This window comes from Sitophilus oryzae, unplaced genomic scaffold (genome assembly GCF_002938485.1).
Source record: "Sitophilus oryzae breed Bouriz unplaced genomic scaffold, Soryzae_2.0 scaffold_10_pilon_pilon, whole genome shotgun sequence".
Lineage (NCBI taxonomy): Eukaryota > Metazoa > Arthropoda > Insecta > Coleoptera > Curculionidae > Sitophilus > Sitophilus oryzae.
The window spans coordinates 24,527-34,545 of NW_022145727.1; the positions used below are offsets into that span (position 1 = coordinate 24,527).

General features: G+C 33.4%; 1 protein-coding gene across 1 annotated transcript; it reads right to left on the bottom strand.

Annotated features, from left to right (window-relative positions):
* Positions 1–1,467: 1,467 nt before the first annotated feature.
* On the bottom strand, positions 1,468–9,607 carry LOC115880940. Its single transcript, XM_030898276.1, has 3 exons — positions 9,570–9,607; positions 2,541–3,632; positions 1,468–2,496 (listed from the first exon to the last, which is right to left on the bottom strand). Exons 1-3 carry the CDS (start codon positions 9,576–9,578, stop codon positions 1,468–1,470), a joined length of 2,130 nt encoding a protein of 709 aa, XP_030754136.1. The 5' UTR covers positions 9,579–9,607.
* Between the last annotated feature and the right edge of the window lie 412 nt (positions 9,608–10,019).

Genomic DNA, 10,019 nt, shown 5'->3' on the forward strand with positions numbered 1-10,019 from the left:
GCGTCAGTAAATCTTTACTATTTGAAAAAATCTAGGTGGCTGTGTGATAATTTTTGTTAATTTAACAAAAATTAAAGATTATAGACTCAAGGGTAATACAAAGATACACGTTTAAAACATATTTTAATTATTACAGAATTAAAACTAGATATAAACCTATAATTAGGCGACAAAAATTAGCTAAATGAAATCAAATGCTCAAAATGCTTCCTTTCCTGTTAACTGCATAAAATGATTCTTTTCAAAAGGATCTTTTCATTTTAAAAGGCATAAAGTGGAGTTCTACCTTGAAAAGCAGCTACAATCATTTCTCTCATGTTGTCGACACCAGTTGGTCGATTTTTGTAAACACTGTCTTTTACATATCCCAATAGAAAAACCTAGACTAGATAAAATCAGGAGCATTTAAGTATTCGATTAATTGAATGGTATTAATTGGTGAATGCAGTGTGCATTCACAAACTAATAGAATCATATCAATTCTCTGTGATGTAGGATAAGTTTGCATTTTCGGCAAATTTCTGAGAAATTTTTTTGTTTTAACTGACAGAAAATGATAACTAGTTGTTAAAGTTGGACTATTTAGACAACTATGTTGAAGTAACGTCAGACATATCACAGCCACCTAGATTTTATCAAATAATAAAGATCTACTCAGATCAAATCGTGTAAATGAAAATATCTAGGAAAATCTTTGTTCGGAGGGGGTAAGCAACCTTAATAGTATTTTGAAGAGACATCAATTCTCCATTGAATATCGGAATAATGTACTGGGTGTTCCATTTAAAATAAGAGAGTAACATGCTTTTAAAGGTGACCGATGTTCAATATTAATTTTGTCTCACCCTGTATAACTTTTTGGATGAAGTTTTAATTTGATTTAAAGTACAATAGTTACTTTAACTATATATTAGGCTATACCAGGTAAATACCAATTTAGGTAGCTTTTATTGTAATTTAAAAATTGTTCTATATTTCTAGAAAATGTTAAATATGTCAAAAACCTTACATTTTTGTCATATACTTTTCTTATAAAACTCACCTTTATTTTTCTCCCAGAATCCGAAAATCAATTAATATATAGGGTGTTCCATTACAAAAAACAAAACTTTGATATGTAACTTTTTTTGGGGACACTCTGTAGAACTCTCTATATTTTTAAAAAGTGCTCTGAATTAACCTACATAAGCTCACAAAATTTCATCTCAATACATACTGTCGTTCTTCTTGGAGCCTCCGCGGCGTATGAGAGGCGCCACCCTGTATTTAGATAATGAGATATCAAACAGAAATAAAGACAGAATACAAATTAAACTTATATTCTTTTAATAATATAAAAACGGTTTACTTAAAATTTAAAAAAATGCATAAATACCTATCTATAAATACCAAATTAACAAAGGTAATAAACAATCATACAATACTTACAGTAATTCTTTTGTAGCTAGGAAACGAACTTAAAGAACGTCAGAGTATGTCAAATTCATCAATATTGTCGCGTTCAACTTCCAAAATAGCATTTATAGCGTCTATGTCATCTAAGTCTTGTTTAACACATTCATTTGCTCTTGTGACAGTTTTAGTATTTATCGCTTTTCCACCCAAAACTATATCACTAGATGGTTCAGGATGCGTTTCGGTATTCCTTACATTTTGATATTCGACATCTTCTTCCATTTGATGCTCGGGAACTTTTTCTAATTCACCTGCTCGTTCTTGTTTACATAAAACAGTATCGCTAGATTGTTCTGGGTGATCTTCGGTGATCCTTTCGTTTTGATATTCAACATGTCCTTCGGCTTGACTCTCAGGAACATGCTCAATTTCACCAGCTGGTTCTTTTTCACACAAAACTACATCACTAGATGGTTCTGGATGCGTTTCGGTATTCCTTACATTTTGATATTCGACATCTTCTTCCATTTGATGCTCGGGAACTTTTTCTAATTCACCTGCTCGTTCTTTTTCACACAAAACTATATCACTAGAATGTTCTGGGTGATGTTCGGTGATCTTTTCGTTTTGATATTCCACATGTCCTTCGGCTTGATTCTCAGAAACATGCTCAATTTCACCAGCTGGTTCTTTTTCACATAAAACTATATCACTAGATTGTTCTGGATGCTCTTCGGTGATCCTTACATTTGGATTCTCAGGAACATTTTTCAGTTCACCGGCTGGTTGTTTTTCACACAAAACTGTATCACTAGATTGTTCTGGATTCATTTCGGCGACTCTCTCTTGTTTAGTTCTCTCAGAGATATTTTCTATTACATCTGTGTTGTTCTTGTTACACATATTAATTTGTTCCTGTTCCAGTTTGTGTTGCTGTGACAAATAGGCACGTGTTCTAGGTCGCTCACGTTCAATTGAACCATTTTCATTACAAACAAAGTCTAAGTCTTTTTTAATATTCCCCTTTGTTCTTCGTGTCTGTTTCTTCCCTACAATTGGTTCTTTTTTATATGAAACATTTTCTTCCAGATCATCTACTCCCTCAGAATCACTGTCGCTACTTATATATAAAGCGTTGCTTTTACGGGCTTTTTGCGTTTCTGTTGCGAATAGGAACGTCGAGGGGGTCTCACACGATCGACCTTGATACTTCCATCGTTGATATCTAAGTCTTGTTTACTGCGACTGCTTGTTCTTCGTGTGCGTTTCTTACCTATCGCCGATCCTGTTTTACAGACAGTGGTTTCTGGTTTCTTTTCAGAAACTACTAGCAGAAAGTTTTCTACTCCATCTGAATTATTTTCGCTACTTATATTCATCGGTTTCTTATAGGAATTTTGTTGCTGTCTTCGCGTATAGGAACGTTTCGGCTTTCTTATTTCAATAACGACTTCTTTATTGCACTTATTACCCTCAGACTCAGTAACGTTACCTGCTTTATTTATATTACTCTGGCCGCTAGCGCTCGACATTTCTTTTAGTAGTTTCATCTGTTGCTGTGCTGGATTAAAACATTTTCCAGTTTTAACTCCTTCAACTAATCTAATATCGAGTTTTAACTCGTCTAAATCACTTTTCTGGCTCTTATTTCCCTGATCTTCGATAACGTTACCTGCTTTATTTAAATTACCCTGACTGCTGCCACTAATCGTTTCCTCACTGACTTTGATCGGTTGCTGTGTCGAATTTATATCGTTTCCAGTGTTTACTTCTTTTATAGCATCTAAACCTTTTTTACAGCTTAAATCTTCCCGATCTTCGGCAACGGTAGCTATGTTATTTGAACTACTCTGATTGTTTTGTTTGGTTTGGTTGTTAATACGTACAGGGGATTTTAGATCCTTCAAAATATTGTTTATCTGATCCTTTAATCGATCTATCATTTTTGATCTTAAAGGGCATTGGGACGGACTAGTTTGTGGTTTCTCTGGACTTGCGGTAAGCGCTGTGATCTTTGAAGGACTTGGAACTTCGTGTTTTCCGGAGTTAGATTCAGGCACTTCGGGATCATCGGGATCACTTTCAACATACGTCAAACCTAAATGACTTTCCAATTTAAGGCGTTTTGCCGGTATCGGAGCCAATACGTCCTTACTACAGCTAGGTTGAGATACAGCTGGACTTTTTTCTGGAATTAAATACGCTTTGCTGGGGTTTCTTTTGTACGTACGAACTTTCTAAAAAAATAAAAACAAATATACACTCAGATGCAAAAAAAACCCAACAGATAAATTTTTGATCAAATTTAAATTGTTATATTTTTGTTATTTCTAGCCCTGTTTTCATGCTTTTTTTAGCAAACTGTATATAATTATGTCAACTCTAATTCGTAAACTCAGTTTTTTATAAACTTTAGTATATGGCATATTGTACAGGGTTAATCGGGGGGTTGATTTTTACACTAACTTTAAAACACCCTGTGCAATAATTTCGTGTGCAAATTTTCCTAAAATATAATTTTACGGTCAGCAAACCCATGTCTCCTGAGCATTTTTTTGGATCATGTCAATACATGTCTTGGTTAATTTTTAAGAGCGAAATGGGCTTGCCACCAACAATTTTCAATTTTTTCAATTATCATTTCTTTTTTGAAGTTATTTTTCAATGTGAAGGGGGCTTTGGTAATTATGGTGAACTATATACTACTGTTACGTTTTTCCTCGGTTCCGTGTGGATAGAAAGTCAGAATTTATTTAAACACAATTTATTTACACTAAGTAACAAACAATAACGATTAAAAAGACTTAAAGAACTATATACCATGGCTCCTGGGCATTTTGTTTTTTGAATCATGTCAATCCATGCCTTGGTTAATTTTTAAGAGCGAAATGAACTGATCAATTTGCAGTTTTTTCAATTATCATTACATTTTGATGTAATTCTTCAATAATATTGAAGAATTACATTCATATTATGACGAGATGGTTTTGGTGACAATTGTTGTAACATCATATTACGCTGCATTGGATACTCTATACTAAATTAAAAAAAAACGTTAAAGACTAATGATACAGCCTGGGTTTTAATAAACATTAATAACAATAACAGAATAACGATATTAAAGAAAACATCATCATCATACAAACAGAAAAAAAATGTAAAAACTACCCTAATACTTTGTATTGCCTCCCTTGGCTGCTATAACTGCCTGTATATGTCCGTATTCACATTATCATTGAGGCTGCATATATCATATTGCGTTATGTTTCCCCATCTTCTTTCAGGACCAAGCGTAGTTCATTTAATGAAGCTGGTACCGCTTCGTGACCTCTAACCCTCCTGCCAACATTTCCCAAACGTCGAAAATGATGGGTAGTTCATAGTAGTATATATCACAATAATCACCAAAGCCGCCTTGTCATGTTGAAAAATAACTTCAAAAAGAAATGATAATAATTGAAAAAATTGCAAATTGTTGGTAGCAAGTTCATTTCACCTTTAAAAATTAACCAAGGCATGTATTGACATGATCCAAAAAACAAAATACTCAGGAGACATGGTTCTGACAGTAAAACTATATTTTAGGAAAATTTACACACGAAATTATGGCACAAGGTGTTTCAAAATTAGGGTAAAAAATAACCCCTCGATTAACCCTGTATAATAAGCCAAATACTAAATTTAAAAAAAACTGAATTTACGAATTAAAGTTGATATAATTATATTCAGCTTGCTAAAAAAAATCATGAAAATAGGGCTAAAAATAACAAAAAGATAATAATATAATAATAATAATAGCTCCCGTATATAGCGTTTAACGCCTTGGGATGGCCCGTAGCAAGGTACCATGGGGTGGCCAACTAAGAATGGACGCCGGCTGTATCTCAGAAACTACTAACCGTATAACTTTGGGAAAAAAATTATAATATGTAAATCGACCAAGAGAAATCGCTGGAAATTATTTTCAAGTTCGAAAAATGCCCGCTAGGGGGCGTTTCTCTAATAACCAATCAGAAAACAGGGGTTTTCTCCAAAATATGCAGGCGAACAGGTATTTTAAATATTACTATTGTAATCATCGAGAAAATTGTAATTTTTTTGATATAAAGTATTTTGCTCTATCTCATAAAATAAAGTGGTGGGGGAAGGTTAAATTTGCTTTTATTAAAATAAGGATAACTCTGGTTTAGGTTACGCGATTTAAACAAACTAGGGCTCGTTTAAAAGAGCTTTTCTTCCTTAATGATCTCCAGTACAAATTTTGTTTTCACAATTATTTTCGTGGTAGCTAGAGGGCGCTGTTTGACATCATAACAGATATTGCGCTTTTGCGTAAAAATTTTAAATAGGAGGCTATATTTCCCTTTGCACAGTTAAATAGAGCATAAAATTTCTAAAATATCAGCGCAAACCGCAACTTTCTATCTTTTTTCTAACCGGAAATATTAAGAGAACAAATCATGTTAGGCTGCCGCTTAGGATTATATGGGCTAAAAATTATAGCAGTAGGCTAGGAAACAAAAAGAGGTAAATTGGTTACGTCAAAATATCAAAACATATATTTTAATTTCATTTTAATACCATTTAATTACTATTTATCCATGTTCGTTCTTGATTCGACCCCATAAATTAAAACCCAGGCATATTGAATCCGATGACCCAGCTGGCCATGGAAATATGCCGCTCTAGCGTCTCTATCTACTAAAGTAGGTGGTATCAAAGAAGCCCCACACATTCACAGCAAAATAAGCGGTTCCACTGCCTCAACTACACTACATGCATCCATGCTGATGAAATTGCAACAAATGCAATTTCATCATGATGGATCCTCTAGAGCGATAAGATCCTTTTATAGAGCGGCAAATTTTTCGTTTGCATAGTGTATTTACGGCTAATTTACGGCAATTGTTCCATCTAATTTCAGACATTTTACTTAACGTTTACTGGAATGGTTGTGCTAACTTAATATGTGATCTTGACGCTATTACATTTTTTGTTGCAGGGGGATAGGGAATGATCGGAGGATATTTTTTTTAATTGTATCTAAGAACGGCAAAAAAAACGGCAAATTCCTGCTATACTATAAAATTCCTAACTATGTTCTTTCACTGATTTCCAATGGTGGTTGTGCTAACTTAATATTAACTTAGCACAACCATCGATTTAACATACTTAGCGAAGAGCGGCAAATTTTTCGTTTTCACGGCAAAATTACGGCTAATTTACGTCAATTATTCCACATAGTTTCATACATTTTTTTTAAAGTGGTTGTGCTAACTTAACACACGTGGCTAGCACTACGCTTCTACCGCCTATTATTACCTCAGGATTGTGAATCCCAAGTACTCATTTAAGGCTGAGTCGACCTAGGTACCCAAACTATTTTTATTTTAATAAAAATAGTCGGCTGATGAAATGCCGGGTGTGGGAATCGAACCCACTACCTTCAGATTGGTAGACGAGAGCCTGTACCTCTACGCCACCGAGCACAAAAATTACAAAAATATAACACTTTAAATTTGACCAAAAATTTCTCCGTTGCGTTTTTTTTGCATCTGAGTGTATTATTACGTCTATTGTCACCTGGAATTGTTTGCATTATTTTACTAACAAAATCGAAAACAATTACGTAAAATTGGAAAAAAAGTGTAATACGTGTAATTTTCTTCAATTTTTCTTAGAAGAAGAAAATACATGTCTGTGGAATGAAATCCAAAGAATACTCAAACAAGCAAGAGATAAAAGTTCATTTAATAAATTGAACTGTGATAATAATTGTTGTCGGTAAACTAACCATTCTTTCGACGACTTGAAACATTTTCTCTGATTTACTTTCATCTTTTTTACTAAATACGCAATTGTAACCGCACATATGGTAATCGCAAAACAATTTCCGATGCACGTGATTAACTTTGAGTGACAAACGACAGCGCTGCCAGATTATGATGGATTTATGAAATGAATCTTAATTTACGAGTGAAAAACAACATATATTATTTGTTTTATAGCTTAATTTACTAACTACATATTGGCAAAAACTAATAATCCATTGTGAAGATTATTCTAAGAGTTATTATGGGTTATTTATTTATTTATTGATGTACAGGGTGGTTGAAATTGGTCTGTTTTAACAGAGAAAACCTATTTCCTGACTAGATAGAGCAAAACTGACATATATGTCATGGGCTCGATTTCTGAGACACGTTTAATGGCGTAAACCGCTTGTTGATATTTTCACTGCCAACTGAGATACGGGGTCTTTTTTAATTTTTTACCATTTGGAAAATTGCCCATAACTTTTGTATTTCGCGGAATAATAAAATTCTGTAAAAACATTCTTAAAGTACTTTTTTAAGCACAATCCAGTGGCGTAGTCAGTTTTTCTCTATACGTGCTCTTTTTGTCAGAAATAATAAAAAATATGATTTTTTAAATGGAAATCATAGTTGGCTATGAACATAAAAAAAATGCTGGCGTTTAACCCTTTCCAACGATATAAAGTTACGTATGTGTATTTATTTCTAAGAATGAGGGAAATATTAGATTTTTTATCTTTTTATCCAAGCGGGCCTTGATTTTGTGTTGACCTAGTTGCCTAATTAGTTTCATCACAATTTAATATTCTATATTATTATTTATCTGCATAATTAAAAACTTTTGAAGGGTTACAAGTGAACAATTAAATGGAGAATTTGAAGAGAATTGGGTTGGAACAAGGGGCCCATATCTTGGCCTGCTAGGTCCTGTGATTTAACTCCTTCCGACATTTTTATGGGGGAAATTAAAAGACCTTATATATAAGAGAAGTACCATTGGGACGAGAGAAGAATTGCAGAAAGCTACCAGGCAAGTTTTTGGACTTATTAACCAGTTCGCCTAATAAATCGTTGTAATTCTATGCGCAAAAGATGTTTATTGCGTATTCAATAAGGAGGTGCTCTATTTGAGCATTTTTAATTTTTTACAAAACTATATTCGTCACTCAAAAAATACGTTTTTTTAGTTTTGTTCTTTGTTTATTGTATCGATTTCAGTTGTAATTACTAATACTAATAATTACTATTACTAATAATTACTATTACTAATAATAATAGAATGTTAATTTACCTTTTCAAAAGACTTTAATTATCCAGATACTTTATTAAATAATATTAAGCATAGAAAAAAACTGACTAGGCCACTGGATTGTGCTTAAAAAAGTTTTTACAGAATTTTATTATTCCGCAAAATAAAAAGGTGTGGCCAATTTTCAAAATGGTAAAAATTCAAAAAAGACCCTGCATCTCAGTTGGCGAGTGAAAATATCAACAGGCGGTTTACAATTGGTTAAACTTATCTCAGAAATCGAGGCCCATGACATCTATGTAGGTTTTTGCTCTATCTAGTCAGGAAATAGGTTTTCTCTGTTAAAACAGGCTAATTTCGACCACCCTGTACATATTACAACCCTACAAGTGGTAATAATAATAAGTAAGTGGGTGTTATTAATACACAAACTAATTATCACAAAATTTAATAAAAACTAACGTAGAAATAATGAAAGTGGTGTAATGTACTTATCCAATCAAACTTGCTTCTCTGACTGCAGTCAAGGGTAATAAAGGGTCTCTATTGCCAACGTTCTCGTTCAAAAGAGTTTATCCAGGGGAAGCTACAAGCTCTTTGCTTCGACTGTTAAAATGCTTTGGCATATTTTCAACACACAATTTCAAGAAATGCAATACAAAAACTCGAAAATTTAGTTCTTAAAAGAACTGTTTGTGCTTTTAAAGTACAATTTTTAAAAAAAGACTTTGAAAACAGGCAAAAAACTACAATTACTCACAAAGATTCAACAACAACACGATATTATACCAAATAATGATTGACATTAGGATAATTGTCAAATAATAAACGACAACCTTGCTGAAAACGGCGCAATGTGACCAACATAGCGATAATAAAATTCGGTTTAAACTAATTTTTGAAGCTTTAATCTAAATAAAATATCTGTTACAATCATTTGCTCTATAAAGTCAAATGGAGAGCTGCTCGGTATCTTAAATTATACAACAAATTTGAACATCTTTGTCAAAATTTCATTTAGTCAGGTTTATAGACTTTATTGTCAATGTCGATATGATTGATGACGTACATCGGAAAATGTTTTGTGATTACAAATTTACAATACTTACCAATTCCATATCTGCTTTCCACACTTTAGATTTCTTCAAAGATATTTTCTGACGGTTTTCTGTAGCGTCATAATTGCCCGGGAACTTAAAAAGAGAAACGAATCGCTTAAAGAACAACGTCCTCTCGGCTAAAACTTCGTTTTTATCAGCTTCCTCCAAATTGGAAAGATAAGTATTAATGCACCACTGCACTTGACTTTGAGTTTTTGAGCCCCTAAAAAATGAATCACGCTGTACTTTCGGGTCGCTCTCAGGGATGGGGTAAAGCGGGTGTGTGGCCGAAGGAAATATATATTATATTTCAGAATTTTGCCAAAGGCTTAGCCCGATCCTGTCGTGTTAAGTCACATCCAAAATTCCAAACACACGTGCTTTGATTAAGGCTTGATTAAGCTGTGCAGAGCTTCAGCATTTGCCATAAAATAGGGAGCAGTTTGTTACAACACCATA